The sequence below is a fragment of the Onychostruthus taczanowskii genome, unplaced genomic scaffold (assembly GCF_017590055.1).
Source record: "Onychostruthus taczanowskii isolate IOZ18803 unplaced genomic scaffold, ASM1759005v1 scaffold58, whole genome shotgun sequence".
Classification (NCBI taxonomy): Eukaryota; Metazoa; Chordata; class Aves; order Passeriformes; family Passeridae; genus Onychostruthus; species Onychostruthus taczanowskii.
Window position 1 is genome coordinate 7,458,872 of NW_024503457.1, and position 23,325 is coordinate 7,482,196.

Consider the following 23,325-nt stretch of genomic DNA (forward strand, 5'->3'; position numbering starts at 1 on the left):
GACGGGCAAATTCATCGCTTCTTGAATTAATTCAGAAGTATTCAGGAATAATTATAAATAACTGAACTTAATATGAGGGAAAATAAGCTACAAACTGATTAAGAGAGCCGGTTTCCCATGGCAGCACAAAGTAAACAAAATCAACTGTCAAAATATGAGGTTTTTAATGAAACCTTGATCCAGATATTAACTCAGCACATCAGTAGATATTTATTACCCAGCAAAGGAATAGGGGCAAAAAATGGGGATTTAAGACAAATCTCACAAATGTGTTACTGTCTATGTGCCAAAGTAGGCAGGGAGATCAGATTTCTCAGCATCACTTCCACATTCCCATCAGACACTGCCTCAACCTCCTGCCAGGTGAGTGGGAAGGGAGGTACACAGCACTGCAGGAGCTTGCACAACACACTGCACGATTCCCTTATTCCCAGCCCTAGAAGTAAAATTCCTTTGCACATGGTCTTTGAAATCTTTGCATCAAACCAGTGGTCACTAATGAAGTGGAACTTACTTTTAACACACCCAGAGAGTGGAAACCTACAGTGACAACCATCTCTTGGGTCCTAGTCCACATCTTGTCAAAGCAATGCTAAAAGTGGTTGGTATCAAGTTGAGTTGACCCAACCTGGCTTCATTGCCAGCCCTATAGCTGACTTTCTTGCATCCATCTGTTGGCACAAGATTGTCTTTCTGACTGGCTCTAGCAGCTCTTCCACGGGGACACCAAAATCTGATCACTGTGTGCCATAGGCCTGCCCACAGGATAGGAGTAGGAGAGGGAAAACCATTAGTTAAAATCAATGTCATATTTCTACATATCCAGATCTTCTAAAGTTGGTATGGTACCAACTTTCCTGCACATGTCAGATGAAAAGCTTATTTCCAAGAAGCAAACTGTTAGCCACAAAATAAGGCAAGAACTCTTCAAAGAAATTTGAAACATGCCAAAACAGAATTTTGACAGAGCCCATATTGCCTCAAACTACTGCATTTCACAAAATGGGTATTTACTATGCAAACAACATTTTAAAAACCCACAAAGAAAATACAGTGTCAATACTCTGGCTCCTTATCTGGTTTTAGGGTGCAATAATGATGATCCCATAATGGAACCTGACATCTCCAAACTGGAAGTCCATGCAGTAGAGCACAATTTACCAGGAGGGGGCAATGCAACTACACATGCAGTTCGTCTATACCAAGGAATTCAGGCCTTCGTTCCTATAGTGAAATGCTAAAGATAGATACAGATCCTTTAATTTTAAATTCCTAAAATATTATTACTGTGTCTCATATTCAGAAGAAGATTGATGATACCTATATTAATTATTTCGTTCACAAAGAATTAGGTAGTCTAGTATCAGCTTAGAAAGAGAATCGGCAAGATTAATAAAGAGATTTTTGCTTTGTCCACACTAGAGATAAACCAGAAGTAGAACTTCTTACTCAGTACCAATCCAAGATGCAAGCAAATTCAAATTAAGTAGATAAGAATAAGCTCCCCTGCTGTAAAAGAAATAAAGCCCTGACAAAAACTGCCTGCAGGTACACCTACATTAGCATCTTGGTTCAGATCAGGAGTGCTCTTTTGAAGTGAATCATCCAAACATCTCCACTTATCCAGTTTTGTTTCATATTCTGAAGATGTCTTGGAGTGCCAACCACACCTTTTGGATGAAATTAAAAAGGCTGATGCACTCCAACCACAAGCAGGCACAGAGTCTAGACCTCAGCCAGTCCAAAGGAATTCCTCCTGTCTTTAAACACATGAAGTCTTCAGGTCCTCAGCACTTTAATTACTGTGCTCCACGATCTGCTTCTACAGGACTGTACTACTTGCCAGTGTAGCTATGACCTACCACTTCAAAAACATCTATCTTAGGTTCTCATAACCAGGGACAGAGACACCATTTAATGAAGCTGTCCTGAACTGCAGAGGTCCACAGAGAATGGGATTCCACCACAGCCAATTCTTAGCTTCCTGAGCCAGACTCAGTTTTGCAAAGCACAAATTCAAATGCCTTCTCATAGCAAGCAGTTGTCTCCATGCTGCTGAATAGAATCACAGAATCCCATTAAAACAGCCAGCAACAGGTCAGATTTCTTGTTTAAACTATCTAAACACCTACATAGTTGACAGTCTCTATATACCTTTTAAATGAGGGTTGGGGGTGGGACAAAATCCCAGTCGCAAAATTCTCATGTAATTTTCTGTAGTTTGACCACATGTCATTTTCACCTCCTCAGTAAGACACAAACTACAAGGTTCCTGCAACAACTTTTAGAAGTCACCTATATGCCTTTTAAAAAGTAATCTTTTCTCTAATACTGCTGAGAATTAGAGTTTTTGGCAGATGTCCTAAACACCGTTCCTGTTACAGTCTCGGTCAAAACTGTCTAGGCTCTGTGCCAGCATTGTAAGAACAAGCCCTCAGTTTTAATTTAGGAAGTGGGGAGGGGGGGAAGTATATGCAACTTGTTCAGGAAGATTATCTAATGCATAAAATTCTACCAAAGAATATTAAATAGGTATATGCATGCATACTTTATACAAGCAAAAATTACAAGACAGCAAGTCTGGTAAAAATATCAACGCATTTATGAACACCCTGAGCCTGACACTAATCTTGACTCCCATTATCAAGCTCCTCTCATTGTTTACTGGCTTCATCAAAACAAGGGGGGTGAGTTAAGGACAAAGTGACAACATTTCAATATTTTGGCCTTCAATTGTGTCACAACACTGATGTTTATCTAAATTTGTGTCTACTACCCTTCCCCCATCTGAAAGAGCTTGTTTTGGCTGCTGTTTTGTTAAAAACCACTTGGGATCATATATTTTTCCAACACAAGATCCAATTAACTAAGTGGGATTTTTTTGAAAGCTAAATGTGAGGTTTTTTTTTTAATGCACTTGATGAACAATATGCCTAGACCATCCCCTGCAAAAGGTAACTTTTTTAACTCACCTATTTTGAAACTCATTCCTATTTATGCCTCCAAGGAACCAGGCAGAGGTTACAGACCCATACAAGGTCAAAAGCTTTGATCTTACAAATTTCACATGTTTTACCGTGCAACCTTATTCAGTAATACAATCTACATTACATGCTGTCTTGTGGTTGTGGAAGCTGTCAGCTTTATTTTGGGTTTTAAAAAGCAGGACTGATTAAACATAACTTTCAGGTAACTGCCTTTTCTTCTACTTGCTCATTCTGTTATAACTGCAACATCCTCAAAAAGTTCAACCCACGCAGAGAAAATGGTGCATTGCTTTGTTTCCACTACTAGCAGCAGCAGCTCCTTTATTTTAAGAAGAAAATCCAGATTTTAAGAGTTGCACTGATTACTAAAGTTAAATGACCTAGATAATTTAATTGTAATCCTCTTCCTCAACAAAAAAAATACTGCCTGCAGAACCTTAGAGATTAAAGGGGCATTTAAAAGAAATCATTGACTCCCATACTAAGAAAAATTTGAGCGCTTAAGCAGTAGCTCAACTTTTGCCCACCTTTTAAAATATCGATCTTTTATTTTTGTATCTTTCTAGTACCTTGTTTTATTACTTACTCCCCTCACAAACAGGCTAAAAACAGTTGGAAGTGCTATGAGGTTTATCTTGGCATTCTCTGAAGGGTGGGAAAGAAACAGAAGAGAAATGGGGTTTATATGCCTTCCCCTCATCCCTCATTATGGATTCATGTGTGGCTGAATCTTAGCTACCAATCCCTAAAGCACTAAACTCATTTGCACTTTGGAAAAGAGGGATAAGGAGCATAATGTGATCTGGAAAGGTATTTGGAACTTTGTATTACTTGTTATGCAAACAGGTCATGGGATGCAAATCAACATTTGGTCCTGGTTGCATCCTCATTAAACATTACCAGGATTTGGAAAACCAGACTGGGTGTAGTTTTTCCATCACTGCTAAGTGAAAGGTTGAAACAGACTCAAGCAAGAGGTCATTTAAGGACAACTGGAATTTGACCCTGCACTTCCTGAAGAGCCAGAGCATTGGTTTCACTTCAGCTCTGTGTCATATCCAGCTCTGGCCTAAAGAACTGTTTTGAAAGCCTCCTACTTCTGAAGCTTATGTTGCATATTCCATCTACAGATATATATAAATGCACATGAGCTCTTAGGAGGTGAAAAGTATGACAGAACAATATTGTCCACATACATTCACTTTCTTTTATCTTCCAGTACCGTACAGAAATTGCATACTTACTGTATCACAGAAGTATGATTTACATATTTGTATTTCCTGCAGAATTATAATTTTAACACTGATTTACAAAACATATTTATAGAACTACCTCTAAAGCCCCCTTCCAATCCAAATCATTCTATTATTTTATGATCTAGGTGGCTTTTAATCACTAAGCTACTGTGCATGAGAGAAAAAACAGGCTTCTATCTACCATGAATGAGTGCCAAACACAGATGTTTGAGAAAGCTTTAAAGGGAAATCTGAAAAATGTTATGGCCCCCAAAACAGTACTCTTGAGAGAAAAATCCACCTGGGAATAATTTAGGTCTCCTCTTCTGTCTACCTAAGCCTAGACAGAGACCAAGAAACAGCCTCTTCCACAAAAAACACCTTCAAACAACCCAGCTCTGGCTCCTGTTGTCTTCACAGGAGCTGCTGGATATTCAAATGCTTTGGAAGACATCTTATATTCAAGTAGCCAAGCATGGATTTAAGTGCTTTGCTCTACGTTTACAGGTGGATTTTCAGGTGATGTTTTCCTTCCTGAGATATCCTGGGGCTAAAAAGGTTTTCTTTTTAAATGGGTGCAGGAACGGGAAACAAGAGGGGGAGAGAGGCTTCTGCCCCCACATACTCCAATCTCCTGTTTCTACCTCTTCTAGCCGCCTCCTCTGCTCCTTCTGCTGCTCGATGCGTTTCTGCCTCTCTGCCAGCAGCTGCCTCTTGTACTCCTCCTGCTCACGGAGCTGCTGCTCCTGCAGCAGCTGCTGTCTCCGAAGGGCCTCAGACCGTTCCTTGTTTTCCTGCTGCAGTCTCAGGAAATCACGTCGGAGGGTTGATTCTCCAGGCACATTGACAATGGAACTGCAACAAGAGGAAGTTAAAGCCTTCTGTATGATAAAGCCTGATGGGCCATTAAACACCTTTGCCAAAGCAGGGGAACATTAATAAAATATATCATGATGTTAAAGTTTAATCTCGTTTCTTTTGGAGCAAAGACACTGGATGTATGTCAAATGCACGCCCTCACTGGAAGGCGTGAAATGAGGCCAAGCAAAGTAAGGGCAAATGCCAACACTGTGGAGACCCTGATCAATCAGATCTGCCAAAATCTCCATCCAGAGCTTGTTTGCTGTAAGTCATAGGACATACAACAGTCACAGCATAGGTATTCAAACCCTTTGAGTGGTTTGTACATTCACTTAATAAGAGACAAAAATTTAGCATGCTGATTTACAATCACAGACCTTTAGACTTACTTGGCATGGATTGCCCAAAGCCATCTCAAAAGCAATTATTACCTTGGCTCTCCTTCTTGTTCAGGCACTTCCTCCTCCTCTTCCTCACTTCCACTATATTCATACTCCGTCTCATCTAACAGGAAAGAAACAAAGGCTTGGATAGTACTTTAATTTTAGGGCAGTGGGGAGTTGCAGTAGCACCTCAGCAAACCAGAAGATCTATCACAGACCCTAGAACTCATTCTATATATACAAGCTCATCTTCCCAGTGGCACAATGGTTTGGAGAAGACTTCCAGCAAACTCCCTGAACAACACCAGGTTTTACATGTAAGACAAGACACCTGGAGAACTTCAGCACCACCTGAATACGGAGAAAAGGCTCCCCAAAACATTTTGCTTCACAGCTCTTGTGATGGGTTATTTCCTGTGAGTCTGATTTATGGCATCATTCCAGGAAATTAATCTACCACAGACTAAAGAATGAAAAGGCACATATGCCAATATCCTCCTAAATACTGTTTAATGCTTGTATGGAAGAGCCAGTGGCCAGCAAGTGAGCAAATTTAATCTATCAGAAAATACAGCACTTGAAAGTTATACTTTCTCTGTAAAAGACAGAACAAAACAGAGCCTTCTGATAGTCAAACTATGAATTAAAAAAGAACTTTTTAAGGATTTGGGCTATAGGAGTTTCTCTTGGGGTGGGTACTTAGAATGCAAAGCAGGACAAATATATGCATTTTTGACAAGTGGCAAAGACTTGGTTTTTAGAAGCTGCATACCTTTTTCTCCTCTCTTCTTCCTGGTCCTGTCTATATGGTCCTTAAGCTGGATTCGGACTTGCCTTTCATTTGGCTGGTCACGTATAAAGGGATGTTTCAACAGTTGCTCTGTAGAAGGTCGCTGCATGTAATTCTTTACTAGACAACCTTCTATAAAGCTGAAAAACTTTTTCGACCTGAGAAAGCAGGAAGGAAAAAAAAGGCAAAATATGAGAGGTAAAACTCAGCTGAAACATTTTTCCTGTCCTTCCTCAAATTCTTTTCCTCCAAGAGCATCATGTCCTAGAGAACAAGTGCTGCCTGCAAGTGTACCTCCTAAACAGATCTGAGTTGTTCCAGCTGAGCAGTGGGCTGGAGTGACACAGAGCTGAAGGGACACAGAGCTGGATGGACACAGGGTGACATGAACATTCTTGGAGCACTCAGGCACAGCCTCACTGTAATGCACCCTCTTTCAGAGGGGTAACTACTCTGAAAGTCAGGATCTATGAGTGAGGTAAATCATGTAAACCCAGCCTAGCTGCTTCTGGATCAGAGCTGGATTGAATCTAGCCTGCTTGGAGCAGAGCTCAGGGCAGCCATACCCAAAGTCAGGAGAACTGTGTCTGCCATTCTCCTGCCACAAGCAGCACCACACTGGCAGGGCAGCTCTGGTGTACCTCCACCTACCCATGCTACAGACAGCCATACCCAAAGTCAGGAGAACTGTGTCTGCCATTCTCCTGCCACAAGCAGCACCACACTGCTTTTTCATGCACCTGGGCTCACAGACTTAGATCTGCCAAAATTTAAGATTATTTTATCTTTTACCTTAAGATTCACACACAAAATTTTACAGAACTAGAGGTGGGTACTGGTCAGTGCTGTCTGTTCAACACAGGCACTTTGAGTTTCTGATGTAATTTAAGGGCATGAATTAAACTAAACCCCCCCTGCACACAGCATAAACTGACAGGGTATGGGAGTTAGCTAAGCTGCAGCACCACCTTTCCAAAATTTGCACTGCAATTGAACTCTTCAAAGGGGATCTCTCCAGAAAGAAGTCACTAAACAAGCTACCTGCCAAAATCCAATAGTGGAAATACTCAATACTGCAATGAGGCACTGGAACAGGTTGCCCAGAGAAGTTGTGGATGCCCCATCCCTGGAAGCATGCCAGGTTGGATGGGTTTCTGAGCTACCTGAATTAGTGGATGGCATCCCTGTCCATGGCGAGGCTTGGAACTAGATGATTTTTAAGGCTCCAACCCAAGCCGTTCTATGATGGCTCTATGAGTTGATTCTACAACTTTGTCATCATTTGGCCCATCTTCTCATAACCTGCAACTGAGCACTCTATCAAAACAGCTGAGTGACAGTGACACTGCCTTGGACCAGAGCTGCATTTTAACTGGTACGTGCTCTCAACCTGCTCCAGTGCTTGGACAGCAAACATCCTCACTACATGCTTAAGAGGAAAAAACATGATTTCCATCCATCAATTCACTTCCCTACTGTAATAAAAAAGGATGAATCCAACGTAACTTGGATGTTCAGATTTTTTTATTCCTCACACCTTGCATGTTATTATTTCACATAAAAAGGTCAATGAATGGCTAATGCAAATGTCACATATGCATCTCTATTCCCTTAAAATATGCAGAAGGCAAGAGAGAGCAATGCCTTGACTGTATACAAGTGCATAAATAAGTCAATCCAGGTAAAGACCAAGCCCAGCAAGCAAGCCATGTTTATACTATGTTGATATTGAATACACAGTCCAATCACTTCATTATTTTGACAGGATCACAGCATGCCATGATCACATTCCATTGATAAGAAACCTCTTTCTACAGAGTATTTTTGTTTCATATGTGCCAATTGTAACCAGTAACTGGGAGGAAATCCTCCAATACTAATGGATTCTTCTCAGCTGGCAAGAAGCAGGCACTCAATTCCAACCGTTTACAATAATTATAGTAAAAGCCTTCATTAGTTTTAATAGCTCCTTTCTATTTAGCAACTAGAACACCATAGCACTGCTCTGTTTCTGTGTTATGATACATCTGAGAAAACATACTGCATATTAAGAGTGCTACACGAATTTATATTTTAAAACATGGATCCATTTGTCACCTTAATACAGATGCTGCTCTACCCAAAAAAAGGGCAAAAACCTTGGTATTTATTTGCACACAATTTGAGATGGAATTTCTTTGGGACAAAGAGAACTAAATAACACAAGCATTTTATTTCATCCTTTGATTCAGAGGCACAAAAGATAACAGAGATTTTGCTAACTTAAATTGCATTACAATTCTGTGGAAGAGTAACAAAAAGGTATGCGATATGAGAAAACTTCACGTTACACAAGGCAAGATGTAATTAACACATACCATTTCTTGGATTTTAACCGTGGGGGAGGGTTCCTGGGTATCAGAAAGAGTGCCCTCATGGGGTGCATGTCACAAAGTGCTGAAGGGAAGAAAACAAAACAAAACCAGAGACATAGAGACACTGATTTATTGACATCTGTCAATGCCATGACTTCAGCTTCCACAACCCCTCCCAAACATTCCACAAACCATCCCAAACATCCATGCAGCAGGTGCAGACAGCAACACAGCTCAATGGAATTAGCCAAAATTAGAACAATTCCATAGCTCAATGTGCCAATGGCAGCCCAAAAAGAGAAAGAGGTCAAAGCATGGATCAGCCCCCAGAATCGACCAAGATGGGAACATCTGAGCATGGCCCTCCTCGAGCCCCAGGTCATCAGACTTACTTTCTGCTCAATAAAATACTGGGAGATGATGATGGTGGAAGGGAACAATGAGAGTTACTGTTTCATACAATCTTCCCTCTACCTGCCCTTCTCTCCCATTATTGAGGGTGCTTAATTTTTACTCTCCAGACCTGGATATTTTTGTACTTCAAGGCATGACAATTTTGAAGCATGGGAGGGTCTGTATCACTCAAAAGGATTGCCTGCAGAACTGAAATGCAAACCCCTAACTTTTGTCCAAAGAAGTCCTGTTTGTTTCAGTAGACACTTAGTGGGAGTCCAGGATCAATGCTGGACAGCTTTTCCTCCTGTGCCATAGCAAAGGAACATGGCAGAGCCAACAGAGGGAAACAAGGGAGCAGGGAGAGAAGCAGCCCAAGGTCTCTAGGAGCAATGTTCTAACCATCTTCCTATGCCTGATCTCTTACACCTTCAGTCTCAGCCTGAGTGATCAGTGCAGGATGAGGTGACATTTACCACACAACAGAAATTCAGGAGAAACAGACTTATGGGAAGAGAATTCAGTTATAAGGGGTATCAGTCTTGGCAAAGAAGCCCCTTGGATGCCTATGGATCCTTGCAGACCACCACAGAGTCCACAGAGACGGACTCTTCAGCTGCCGCTGGAGGAGGAGGCAGTCCACGTACCAGAGGACAAGAGCTGTTCAGCACTTAGAGAGGATCTTTGCTAACTTCTTAAATGCTACTCTTGTGCTTTTACACAAAGAAGGGCCAAGCTCTGTTTGGTTTAGAAATGAACAAAATATTCTTGTCCAGTCCTACGCAACCCAATGCACCGAACAAAAAGGCATGGCAAAAAGCAGGTAGCTCACTTAATGCAGTGCTGGCTGAAGTGTCCTGGGAGCAGCTCTCACTTGGACATTCATGCAAATGTGCAATTAGGAAGGAAAAAGAAAACAACCCCAAACTATAAGGCCTCCTAAAACATAAATCAACACACGACCACTGTGATTTGACTTTTAAATCTTGCATTGAAGTCAGTAAGAACAACAAGAAAATCAGGCAGCAGCTACAACGAAATGACCAATTTTTAGCTGGGAAATATCAACACTTTATTCTGACAAGATTATTTCAAAGACATTTCAAGCTGCACTGTGTTGTGGTCGTAGATTTCTATGTGCAAAAAAATTAACTTGCTCTTAGGTACCTTAGGCTCTTATTTTTTAAATAGAGAGCTCCAGCTGAGGGTGAGAGTAAGTATATTTGCAAGATCAATATTTATAAATTAAAATGTCATAAAAATTATCATTAAAAGTCAAAACGCCATGCCTAACTTCTTTTCTTTTCAAAGGTTTCTGTCCTCCTCACACATCTGCTGTTTGCCTTTATATTCTGAAGAACTATGTGAAAGGAAAAAGCCTATTAAAAAGTTGGGTATTTTTGGTTTCCAGGTTTTCCTCTCAAATCCAAACTAACTGATAATGATCCCTACTTGAGAATACCTAAGTTCAGTGCTTTGTTCTGAAGAAGGATTTACAGTTTAAGCCATGTCACTGCTAAGGAAGATTAACACCACCCACTGATGAGTGGAAACTAAAGGAGAAGCAATGTCAGCATTATCCAGACCGACAGAAAGCCAACACAGAAATAGCTGCTACAAATGCTTTTTTCATTAAGATCTGTTTCCTCAAGGCCCCACTGACCCTCTCCCCAGCTGAGGTTTCAGTATTTCAGGCCAGTCCATAGACAAAGTGGGACACAACTCCAAAACACAATATACTACCAATAGGAAGGAAGTCAGACACTCGATTAGCTTCCAAATATTCCTGCTATAGAAATTAAATTACTGCAGTCTGCACTGTAGTGTTTAAACACAACCCTATCTTTATCAAAAGCATTGCTATTTATGGGATTTTATATTTATAGAGCAGGCAAAACCAAAGAGAACAGAAATAACATGGGGATATTTTCAGAAACCTCAAAACTAGGCTCAGATTACAACCAGCATCACCCAAGTATACGTTTCAGCCTTAAAATGAGCCCACTGGAGAAGCACAGGGATCACTTACGGGGAGCTCCTTCTGCCATCTCTATGGCCGTAATGCCGCATGACCAAAGGTCACTCTGCAGAAAAACAGAGACACCATATGTTAGTAGGTGGATTTACCCATTCACAGAGTAAGAGAGTACTATTTAGAGAGGCCCTGTAGGTGAGGCTGAAACCAAATACCACAGCTATTTAAATAATATAAGCCTCTTTTATCTTGTAACTGTATCATAAAATCCTACTTTTCACATAATACTTATGTACATGCAGAAACACACGCACGTATTCTGAGTGAGCAAACAACCCTCTCCAACAGCACATAAAAATACATTCACATTATGGCAATGGGAAATACGTCTGCCAGAAATCTAAGCCTATGAAACAACAGAATTTTCAATATTCCCTTGTCAACAAAGAACTGAACAAGGGCATTCCCAGGGTGTGTAGAGATGCAGTTATAAAAGCAAAAGCTCAGCTCAAATTTAAAATGGCCAGACTTGTCAAAAACTGCAAGAAAGGGCTCTTCAGGTACATAAACAAACAAGGAAGAACAAAAGGAAAATACAGGTCTACTGAAAGGAGAGGTGAATTAGTCACTAACACCACTGAAAAGGCAGAGGTTCCCAAAACTTACACCTCTGTCTTTACCACAGGCTCCCAAAATTTACACCTCTGTCTTTACCACAGGCATCACTTACAGCCAAAGCCAACATTCCTCCCCTAACACCTCAGCTTTGCTTAAAACACTACAGAAAAAGAGCCCTTCAGTGGCAGCCTTTCAAGGTACCACCTCTGGCCAGCACCTCTGACTCAGGAGAGACCAAAAAAGAGCCAGGAAGATCAAACACAGGGAAGAGATGGAGGAGTCCTGGCAAGGAACCAACTTCAGAGAGTGACACAGCTTAATGGGCAAAATATCGGAGGAGACTGCTGCGAAAGAGAGCTGTTCTTGAACAGAGCAGTCTTCATTTCTGGTCATAATTGTGATTTTTTAAAAAATAACTTTAATGAGCAAATAAGCTCTTCATGCACTACAAGCAGAGAAGCATTTCTAAAGATCTTCTTTTCAGACCCAGCAAAGTACTCTTCTCTTAGTCAAATGCAGCCATCTAAGCTTAAGTGCACATCCTCATGATCTTACAGAATCTTTCAAACATTAATTTTTTGTGAGCAACCACCCTAGAGGCTCCAACAGGAACAATAAACAATAAAGGTGTTTTCAGAGGACAGGGAGGTTTTTTTGCTTTATTAAATCATTTAACAGCAAACCTTCCTTAATAATAATAACAACTCTATCTGGAAAGATATAAAACAGCTTTAATACAATGAGATGCTGAATGTAAAAAGCAATTAAATCAAGGTCAATCTGATCAACCTTAAGTCAAAAAATGTACAGAAACACTAATTCAAAGACTCTGGGTGTTTGACAAAGATTTAGACACACACAAATATACTGATAGCTAACACTATCAGTCTCAGCAGAGTGATACATATATAATTGATATTCAGCTCTATAATTTTTGTAAGACCTTAATCCCCAGCTTTCTGATATCCTTGTTGCCCTTGGTTAAAGTTGGAACAATGTGTTAGTCTAAGCAGAGATTTCTTACAAACCACATTTTTACATTTTTTCTTTCCTTGTGCTCTCATTAAAGTCAGCTGAGAAGAACTTTCAAGATTACAGTATGCTTTCACTAGATATATTTAACTTTAAATACATATTCCTAATATTCTTAAGGGTAGTGCAAATACCATCAAGCCAATTATGGTTTTGCAGTAATTAAATCCTTGGTTTGCAGCAAGCTACATAAAGAATGATCTTTGTTAAGAAATGTTGTGATGGATAAATTTCTATCACAAAAATCATGTATATGTATCCTGAAATCAGAAGGAGTTTTAAGAGTTCCTTCTATACTTCAGTAGCTCTCCAGACAGTGGTTCTATTTAAGGCAGCATCTAAAATGTATTGTTCTGGGTTACCACAATAACTGGGACATAGTGTAACACAATTTAAAGCACAACCATTATGCAAATCAAGAACAGAAGCATTTCCAGGTAAACTTTTTTTTGCCTTCTCTACGCACCTACAGCACCCTGAAGTCCTGTATTTATATCTCAAAACTACAATAATACAAGCAGCAGAAACTGTTAAAGGTCACAATTTGATGGCATCCTTACCTCGTACTTTGGTAAAAAGATTGCAACTACACAAAATAGTTATTACTCCCACAAAGCATAAGAAGTCTCAAAAACTGCCATAGTCCATGGACATTTATATTGCAAGTGTATGTTTTGGGTTTTTCCTTTGAACAGGACCCTTACTCTGTAATCATACGTAGCATCTGGATTCTCATCACAGGCAATAACTTCTGGAGCCATCCAGTACGGAGTCCCAATGAAAGTGTTTCTCCTGCCAACTGTCCTGTCCAGCTGAGCGCTCACACCAAAATCCACTGTGGGTGGGAAAAGAGTAAAATTAAATAAGAGGGGGGAAATCACGCAATGACTACTTTTGCAAAGTGATTTGAAAATAAAGCCCTGTAGATGCCCCACATGGGAAGACCATGCTGAAGAGAAATAAGATGATTAATCATGAGGCAAGTGAGTGCACATGGTTCACACACAATGTGCTTGGGCACAAGTGTCATGGGACACAGCAGCACACAATCACCTCTCCTGTACCCCTCACTGGTGTGCCTGGACAGGAGGGAGAGCCCAGCTGCAGAAGTACTGCCTGGGAGGCTGAGAAAGGGCTGTTTAGTCCCTTCCCACATGGTGAAGCCAAGCACCTTTGCCTATACAAAAAACAGGCACTTCCGAAAGGCACCTCTCATGGTATGGGAAAATGGCATGCATAAACACGTCCCTTTCAGCTCACCACTTTTTCTGCTCTAGAATCGGACAGCAAAAATAATCTGTTGTTCAGCGAGCTGCTCTCTGCTTTAACACACAGAGCAGAAACATCAATGAGAGCAAAAGATGAGAATTATTCAGGAAGTGCTAAATTTGAGCACACATGCACACAGGCTGCAAAAGAGATGCCCAAAGCAATTACATTACAAAGGTGTTTTCTGCCTTTCATTTTGCCCTGCTCATCACCACAGTGCTGTATGTCCTTCTATACCAGTAGCTGCATCTGCCCTAAGAGGGCTGTGTCAGCTTCACTGCATCCACCGAGTGACAGTGACAAACTGGTGTAGACAAGCTCAGTGGGAGCAATGGTTTGGAAGCCGCTGTGCTCCATTTTGGACCAAATGAAGGAAAGCTCTCCTAAGCATTTCCTCCCCCAGCAGCCGGGACAACTTCCCATGCCTCATGCTGCAGGAAGGTGTAATGCAAACCAGAAGGGATGTGGGCTGGGTGGGAGGCCTTCAGCATGGCTCTATATTTAACGAAAAAAAGGTGGCGAGTGTAGCGTGATACAAACACAGAAGGTTGACATGTGCACTAAATGAAAGAGACAAATTAGAGGGGAAATAAAAAAAGAGTATGTCCACTTGGCAGGAGAGAAGAGGCCAGGGAGGAGCACGATTTTCAGCAGGCATGCCAGAGCTGGAACTGTGTTTTGAATTCAATGCCATAGCTCCCTTGAGAGTGCTGTCCAGATCATATTTTTGTGTCCAGAACCTGAACAGCAGGTGCTATTTTAATTAAAGCTAAATACAAGAGAGACTCCTGTCACTTCCCAAGTCCAGAATAAAGTGAATCAGAACAGACTCAAGTTACACACAGCTCAGTAGGGGAAACAAAATGATCCCTGCACTGATTCTGGCATGAAAACCAACATCTCCTAACCAAATTCAACAACAACCTGTGCTCCATCCTCTCCAAGCAGGAGGAAATACATGCAGGCTGTCAATCCACATGGAACCACTGACAGAGTACTCATACTATAAAACGTGTTGCAGAGCTCTTAAAGGATGAAATTAATTTGGGAACATCATAAAACCAAAGGCTGAATGAAATGAGGAAGTGGACATGTGTACCTACTTACCAAGTTTCACTTCTGCATTCTCTGTTAACAACACATTTTGCCCTTTGATATCCCTGTGAATCACATGATGGGCATGAAGATGTGCCAACCCCTATATTAAGGAGAAGAGAGGAAGGAGAGGATGTTCAGGGTTAGGCTCTTGGCTCAGCAACAGACTACCCATACCCAGCAGTCCCAAAGGTCACAGCACTGTGCCTCAACCTCTTGCAACTGGGTGCAAAGAGACCTGCAGCACACCACCCACACAGCTTTTGGTGATGGAGCTCACAGGCTCAGATCAGGCTCACACAGTACCTATATACAGCCCAACATCTGCACTGTGCAAACACCTCCCAGCTGTCCTGTAAAGAAAGTTCAGCTCCCACAAAGTCTCCAAGCAATTACATTCTAAATTACATCATTGTCAGTGTATGCCACTGACTTCTGACATGCACAGGGTCACACAGAATTCAGGTGGGAAGGAAGTGGAAGGAGAAAGGAGGCAGCATCCACATGTATAAATGCACCCCAAGAACGAGGTGGGGGGTGATGGACTGGCAGTCATGTTTCAGGGCAAGGGAGGACAGATGACAAAGACATGCTCTACTGCAAAAGTGCAGTTCTCTTATCTAGCCACCATAAACAAAAAGCCAGATAATTGTACCTCAGGAAAAAAAATGCAAAGAGGGGAAAAAAAAAAAAGCATAAGTGTTATACATTCCAAAGGAAACAAAACCTCCTGGCATACGGTGCTTTTTGTTGAGACAGCACCTGGATACATGCCCCAAAGCATTAGCCATGTGGAGGGAGGCCTGAGAAAGACATATGTTGCATTTTACACTCTAATGTAATTGGGAGAACAACAGGCAACCCTCTTAGCAACTGCTTGTATTTTGGGATCTTCTCAGTTTTCTGCTTGGAAAATTGTAGTCTCCAGTGGGTTTATCTTGCCTGTTCGTGTTGCCCTCACAGTCTTTTAACATTTTGCAAAAAATAAAGGAATAGAACCTTTACAGCTGTAAGAGGTTAAGAGAGTAGTGGTTGCTGTAGAGAAGTATTTCTTAACACATGTTCTTCATTAACTGATCATTTACGAGTTTTCCTACATAACCATTGGGCTGTTTTCCTTTTTTTAAAACAGTTAATGAGTGTGACAGAAAAACACTATCTACAGCTTCTCTTCCACATGTCACAAGCAAATCAAGTGAAGGGCTGATATCCTGAGACCCTTCACTGACTGCTAATGCTAAGTGTGGTCTTATTTTTCACAGGAATGAAGGCTTTTCCACAGCTTCACACAGGATATTTTTTAAAGCCTTCTGCTACTCCGACCCAGCCAGAGAGATCATCATCTGTTCTCTCCAGAGTACCATTTAACCCTAGTGAAAAACACATTTGGAGTTCCAAAGGCCTGGGAGGAGACAGAGGGGCAACGTCTCCACTTTCCTGCAGTCCCCCGACCTTTCCAAACACACAAGGATTCACTGGGTCCACATTCACCTGTGTCTCCACCTACACCAATCTTTGGCACTTCAGCTCCTTTTAACTTTGTGTTACACCACCTCTCTCTTTCACCTCTGACAAACTCTGTATTGAATCAGGGTTTGAAACGTCTCATTGCAATGTGAGTCTAGCATTCCTTTTTTCCAGATATTCCAGCTCCTGATGGTCAGTAATTAATATTCCTTTTGCAAATCTCTCATTGGAATGAGAAAATAGTTCTTCCTCTTTTCTGAGCTATTTTTTTCCCTCTTCTCAGCAAGTGTTTGACTGCTTTATCTAAGGAGGATCTAGGATGAATGTAACACAGCATAGAGTATCTCGAAGCCCACATGCCTCTCAAATCAAAGGTAAGATGGTCCTGCAGAAATTAGCTTTCGTCATATTAAAGCACGCTATCCAATTGTTTTGAAATACAACTTCTCCTTTGTAAACAACTTAAAATGTGCCAGTCAAACACCAGCAGCTGGACTGTCCTCTAGCATTTGAAAGTAGAGCAAGAGACCAGAACTATGTGTCTCCCTCCGTCCTCATCTTAAAAATTGCCAAGGCAGAGCGAATGTGTAACGCAGACAACAGCAGCATTGATTTATGCAAGAGCCAGTGCTCATTTCCTTTAACATAAAGCCCTTCAGAACTTCATTTATGTTTAAGCAATTGAACAAACATACTGTGTAGTGGTATGGGTAGGAGGCAATTTGTTTTACAAAGAAGCACGAGGAAAACCATCCCAGATTTACTTAGTGAAGCAAAACAAATGCCAATTCAAAAAGCACTTAAACTGTACCAACTGGAAATTAAATATTAAGAGTAATTAGCTTAAGTTGCAATTTTAGAACAACTGGTAAGCTGCAGACCTCTTCCTGAAAAACTTCCATAGCGCCGCCTGCAAGCACCGCACGGGGCACAGCCACACGTGACAGAGCTGCTTGCTCTAGACAGACTGCAGGGACAACACAAGATGAGAGCACATTACAGCACAGAAGTCCTGATTGTTGGCCTGGGCCAACAGCTCTTCCTCCATGGACTTGATTAGGAAAGAAAAAGGCAGCTGCAAGCTTATTTAGAAAAGCCCATTCTGTACCCTACTGTGCTACAAAACCGTTTCAGCCCCAGGTCTTAGGGACACTGTTTCACAGCTTCTGCAGTAGGCAAGGTCACTGGCTCCTCTATTGGCTTCTCATGACTAGAAATTGCAATTTTCTGCAAGGCTTCTGCTACAATACAGTACAACTCACACCAAGTTAAATGATGTGGAGCAGACATCTATCTGCTCCTACACACTCTGCAAGTGATGACATGGCTAATGGGATTGATCAGAAACAGCTTCTTGCAGAACCTCAAGCTAGGCTGCATCTCTGTAAGACTGTTTCTGTGTGGGGCAGACTGCTTTCCTTACCCGGAGAATCTCTCTGGAGATATATGCTATCCAGTCTTCTTTCAGGGTATTCCCTTTTGTGTTCTTCACAAGGTCTGTGATAGAGCCAGCTCCACAAAACTCCATAACAAGCTGCAAAACAAATATCAATGTACAACCAACATTAAACACAGATCTCAGCTGTATAGCAAAGCAAAATAATCAGGTTACAGCATTGGTTTGGGAAGCTCTTGTGAAGTACAGAATGTATTTTACATCTCTGCCTGGAAAATGGATTCAACCAAATGTCTTCAATGTGTGTCAGACATATATGGAATATGTCTCACATTAGTTACCACATTTTCAAGGACTGATTTAATCACTGTAATTTAATGCTGGGAATCTGGATTTACTCTGCTATGCAAAATGCATTAGCAGTAAGAGCACATCCAATGCTAAAGGAATCAAATTTATCACATCACTGCAACACTTCTTATCCTTTAGCTTCCATGTATTTATGGAAGAACGTGCACCCTGCCATTTCAACCCCAACCTTCAGTCCTCTAGAGGGTGTAGATGAGGTGGGATGAAAAATGTAATGGGTACAATATCAAATTCAGCTTTCTTTTTACAGTCACATATTCTTACTGCTCAGCTGTCTTGTTCCTATGAAACATGTTACTATCCATCTGGGAAACAGGGGAAAAAAAGTTACTTAAAGAACAAATCCACTGCTTATAGCAAATCTTGGTTCAGACATCCCCTTAAGGATGTGTCATTAGCCTCTGTGATTCACTTATCTGGCAGTTCAGGCAAGCACCAAACTCCTTTAGCTTGTCTTTCCATAAAGTGCTATTTCTCTCATCATCAATCTATATCCAACAGGGAAAGACTTAGGAACATGTCTGAAAAACATCTGCTTACCCACAGTTGGTCATCATGTCCTGGAGGACTCTTCTTAATGAAAGCACCATAATAAGTTGCAATATTTCTATGATGAGAATATTTCTTTAGCATATTAATCTCCAGTTTGATTTCTTCTTCTTCATCCTTTGGAAAAAAAAATAAAGCAAACCCCCATATGTTTAATATACCATAGGCATTATTGATTTATTCCTCACTTTCACAAAAGCAGATTTCTTCTGAACTTCAATTTACACCAGCATCATGTTCAGTAAACCCCTCTGATGTTCATGCCATCAAAATCCTGTCTATTGAGATGATCTAAAACAAGTCTTTCCCGAATTTTCAGTAGCACAAAGAAACAAATAAAAGATGCAATGGATTTGACCCAGTGATGGAACATGACATAATCTGTTTCAAAAACGCAATGCTTGTAGCACCTTAAGCAAATCCACAGCTAGCAGGCTGGGAAATTATGACAGAGGAGTATTGTTTCCATCTTCCTCATTTTTTCTCTTTTAATTTTGGAAATTTCAACCAGTTCTATTAAAATGCCAAACAGTGGCTTTGTGAAACCAGTTGCCAAAGCAGGTTCCCATCTTGGTGCCAGCATTGGACTGGCACAGGAAAACAGAGGTGGAGATCAGGAATTCCCCTTATTGGAAGAAAAAGGCATTTGCCTCGTGCACAAGCTTCCTTCTCCTCCTCCATCTGCCTCTGTGGAGGAAGAGCAAGCGCATCAGGAAGAATGGGCCAGGAGCCCAGGCAGTAAACAGGATGCTGAGACACAAAGGCAGAGGAAGGATTTCCCCTGGCTCCCCCCGCTCCAGCAAGGTGCCAAGCAAAGAGCAGCTCAGGTGAAGGGAGGTCATCCCTCCAAAGAGCCGAAATGGGCAACATAATGAAACCACTCCTTAAAACACACACAACCTGCTTTTGAAGTGACAGCAGGACATGTTGCATGGAAGGATCCACACACTTTGAGGTGGTGTGTGAGCAGGCAGCCAGCAGATAGATACAAAAGAAGGAGCGGACACCAACCCACCCCCAGCTCTCTCTTCCCGTACCTAGACAGCGGGAGTCTTCTTCAAGCACCTATCAAGGCAACAAATTAAAAGGCAGACAGATATCTCTTTTTGCTCCACAATTTTATATCCAAGCAGAAAAACATCTACCTTATATGGATTCCAGGAAGAAGCCAAAACTTCTCCCTAGGGTTGCTGGCTGATGGGAACAGTAGCACATACTCTGATTATTCTGTGATGTCAAAGCTGATTATGAGATAAAATTTTAAGCCTTAAACTTCCTCACAATTTGTACCACGCTAGCAATCAAATATCCTATTCATGATATATGCAGATGTTAATACTAGCTCCGTGTTAACTCTTTATACACACCAGTGCACAGCTTGAACAAAAGACACCACTCTCTGCTACACAGCTAACAACCATTTCAAATACTCTAATAGTGGGGTGCAATACTTACTCATAAATTAGTATCACAGAATTCCCAAAATGCACCAGGGATAAACAATTCTTATATTTTCTCAGGATGTGTCTTTGAAGTAAAATACTGTGTATTTCTGGAAGACTGAACAAAATAGTAAGAAAATCTTGTAAATCAAAGTTCCTGGTGAACAGCACCCCTGGGAGAGAGAAAGCTAACTTGGTGCTTCCTCAGCTGCTTCTGGCATCCTTGCTGTTGAATGATTTTTTATTTATTCAGACTATATGCAAAAAGAAAGACAGGAGGAAGACAGGCTTATATTACACCGAACCTCTGAACTGTGCATTTAGGCAAAAAAAAAAAAAAAAAAAAAAAAAAAAAACAGGAGCGCTGTTAAACTTGATGCTTTGGGACTTAATTGCTGATATGTTAATATGTATAATTGGATTAATCTGCTATTTTGAACTGACTTTTTAGATAAAAATTACTTCCTACCCTCAGCACATGAACACAATAGCTTTTGCAATACAATGGGCAGGATGTCCTAAAGGTTGCTTTTGTTTATTTATTGTAACAACAGCCAAAATGACAATACTTAAAACGGATCTATTTCTGAAAAATGAAATAATAAAAATAATAAAAATCCCAGCCCCCCTGTCCCCAAAATCAAAAATCCTGAAGAACAAACAACAAAAAAGGCACACAGAGAGCCAGCAGACTGTAGACAGTTACTGCTCTTTCAGCTCTCCACTGAGTCTGTGCCACAGCACCTGCTCAAAGGCCTGCAGCAGAATCTCCCTGCAGCACTATCTCCCCAAGTATTTCCCTGAACTACAGCTAACAATGGTCCTACATTCATATTTCAGCTGCCTTCGAGCACTTATCCACAACACAAATAGCTCCTCACCTACAGTTCAATCCAGTACAAAATGCAGTTTACAATAATAAATGGATTCAGTAATTTTTGCCAGGTTTTGAAAGAATCCACTTAGTTAGTGTGGATCGATAACCCCCTGGCAATGAGTCCTGAAGACTCTGTGGAGACAGGAACTATTATCAGCATTAATCAGCACAGAAAAGGCTGCAGCACCGGTGTGGTACAGCAATTGGTAGAAGACTTTAAAAAAAGGAAATTAAAAACAAAAAGTTGGCCAGACCAAAATTGTTCTGTTCCAGATTCAGAAGCATTTTTTTTTCCAGGGTACAGGTCATTTCATCCCAATGTGGACATCTGAAAGAGGCCAAACAATGTGCACCCTACCGGTGTTTACTTCTCTCTACTAACTACAAAAGGAGGGTGAGGTCATTAACCAAGATCCAGACACCAATCCTGCAGATGTCTTGCATCAGGGCGAGATGAATCCCACCCAAAAATCTCAGCGGATAAGGCCATTTCCGCACAGATCTCCTTATGGACACACGTGCCTCAGGGAGGGTACGCTGCAGCCTGCAGCAGGGATCCTCCTGAGGTGCTTTGGCAGCCATCCTGGGATTTGGCCATGTAAGCCAGCCTCAGAGATGGAAGGTCTGTCACCTCCTCCAGACAACACATGCACTGCACCACCACCACCACCACTGACAGTCCCTCCATTTGCACATGCAAGGGTATCACAAAAGCAGAAAATTAAAACTGATTGAGGCAAGAGACTGTCATTCTCATGAAGTAATACAAAAGTACATCCTTTTTTCTTGAAGGAGAGAGGCAGCTGGTGAGCCCTTCCTAGCGATTTTATGCAGCTGGCATCAATTACCACTTTAAGCCATTATCTGTGAATACAAACTCCCATTGAAACCCTCTTTGTCTTCCCTCTGATGGAGCTGGTGGAAGTGTTTTATACTTATACATTCCCTGTCTGTTTGTGACAGCATGTCTGATTACCAGTAATTTTTGCAGTAAGCTATACTTTTGCAAGACTCACGTGGTTAAATCAAGCTTGGAGCAGCTTTCCCCTCCCTTTTCATGTGTTTCCCTTCAGAGATTAAATGGACGTGCCAGCATCCCTAGGGGTTTCTAACTGCAACACTCTTTTACCAAAATAATCTTGTCTGTAAGATTAAAACTTGCATATGATTCCCACACAGAAATCCACTTATGTACATTCAGATAATTTCTAACCATTTGAATCAGCACACTGAAAATAAACCCAGGTGTGTTACCTCTCAGCCTATCATCCAGCAGCACCTGATCAGCTTGCTTACTGCCCCACCACAAAGCTCAACATCCCTTGCTCTTCCATTCATCACTGCACACTAAATATCAATGTGGGTTTTTCTGCATGCAGATGGTAAATCAATGACTTGTTGTTTGTATTACTTCAGCATTTACAAAATTGTGATGATTTAAGTAGCTGAATATTTAAGTATTTGACTATGGTTGCCACTGGAGAAACTCGCCATAAAAAAATGCTACCAGTGCAGATCCATGTAAGGAAGATTATCAGCTGTTTTCCAAAGGCAGCACTCCACCCCCTGCAACATTATGGAAAGAAAACACTGCGTATTTACACAAATTTTCAGAAGACAAGGAAGTCAGAAACACTTTGCTGGACATTTTTTAGGGATGGAAGAGAACTAAGCTTAGAAGTGTCAGAATCAGGAAGGACATAACCAAAGGAAAAGTCACTTCAAGTCTGTCCCTAAGCATCATTGTCTAGATGCCTCAGAGACCAGGCACAACTGTCCTGACCTCTTCCAGCATTAAAACTGGTATGAGACCCCTATGAGAAACTCTGAGAAACCTGGAGGAGTAAGGGGGAAATCACACTGTTTCCCAAGCTCTACAGCACAATGAAATTATTTCAGGAGCTGAATTTAAAAAAAAAAAAAAAAAAAAAAAAACACACCCAAACCTCCCAAAGGTAGAGCAAAGACATATCTCAAGTCATGTAACTGGTGACTTTCCATTCAAACTCCCTCACCTGGAAGATCAAGCTGACTACTGCTTTTGGCTGGAAATTTATTCTGCCGACTCAAGGAGGAGAAACTCAGGGCTACTTCCAAAGGTTTTATTTACCCTGGTATTATGATGAGGGGAAATGCAAATGAGAAAACACAGTCCAGCAAGGTTAAAGCAAGACAATGTTCTGTGATAAAGGAGAGAGCAAGTTTACTTATCCTATCAGATGATTTATACACT

The 23,325-nt window shown here is 41.2% G+C and overlaps 1 protein-coding gene across 9 annotated transcripts in view; it reads right to left on the reverse strand.

The window, feature by feature from the left end:
• The window catches only part of MAP4K4 (mitogen-activated protein kinase kinase kinase kinase 4), a 165,333-nt gene that overhangs the window by 39,814 nt on the left and 102,194 nt on the right, over positions 1-23,325 (reverse strand). For all 9 annotated transcript variants that reach the window (XM_041417996.1, XM_041417990.1, XM_041417994.1 and 6 more), the window contains exons 4-12: positions 18,765-18,890; positions 17,883-17,993; positions 15,005-15,095; positions 13,333-13,463; positions 11,033-11,087; positions 8,614-8,692; positions 6,239-6,414; positions 5,515-5,587; positions 4,867-5,077 (exon numbers count right to left, since the gene is read on the reverse strand). In XM_041417996.1, coding sequence (XP_041273930.1) covers positions 4,867-5,077; positions 5,515-5,587; positions 6,239-6,414; positions 8,614-8,692; positions 11,033-11,087; positions 13,333-13,463; positions 15,005-15,095; positions 17,883-17,993; positions 18,765-18,890 — 1,053 coding nt within the window. The remainder of the gene's footprint in view (positions 1-4,866; positions 5,078-5,514; positions 5,588-6,238; positions 6,415-8,613; positions 8,693-11,032; positions 11,088-13,332; positions 13,464-15,004; positions 15,096-17,882; positions 17,994-18,764; positions 18,891-23,325) is intronic.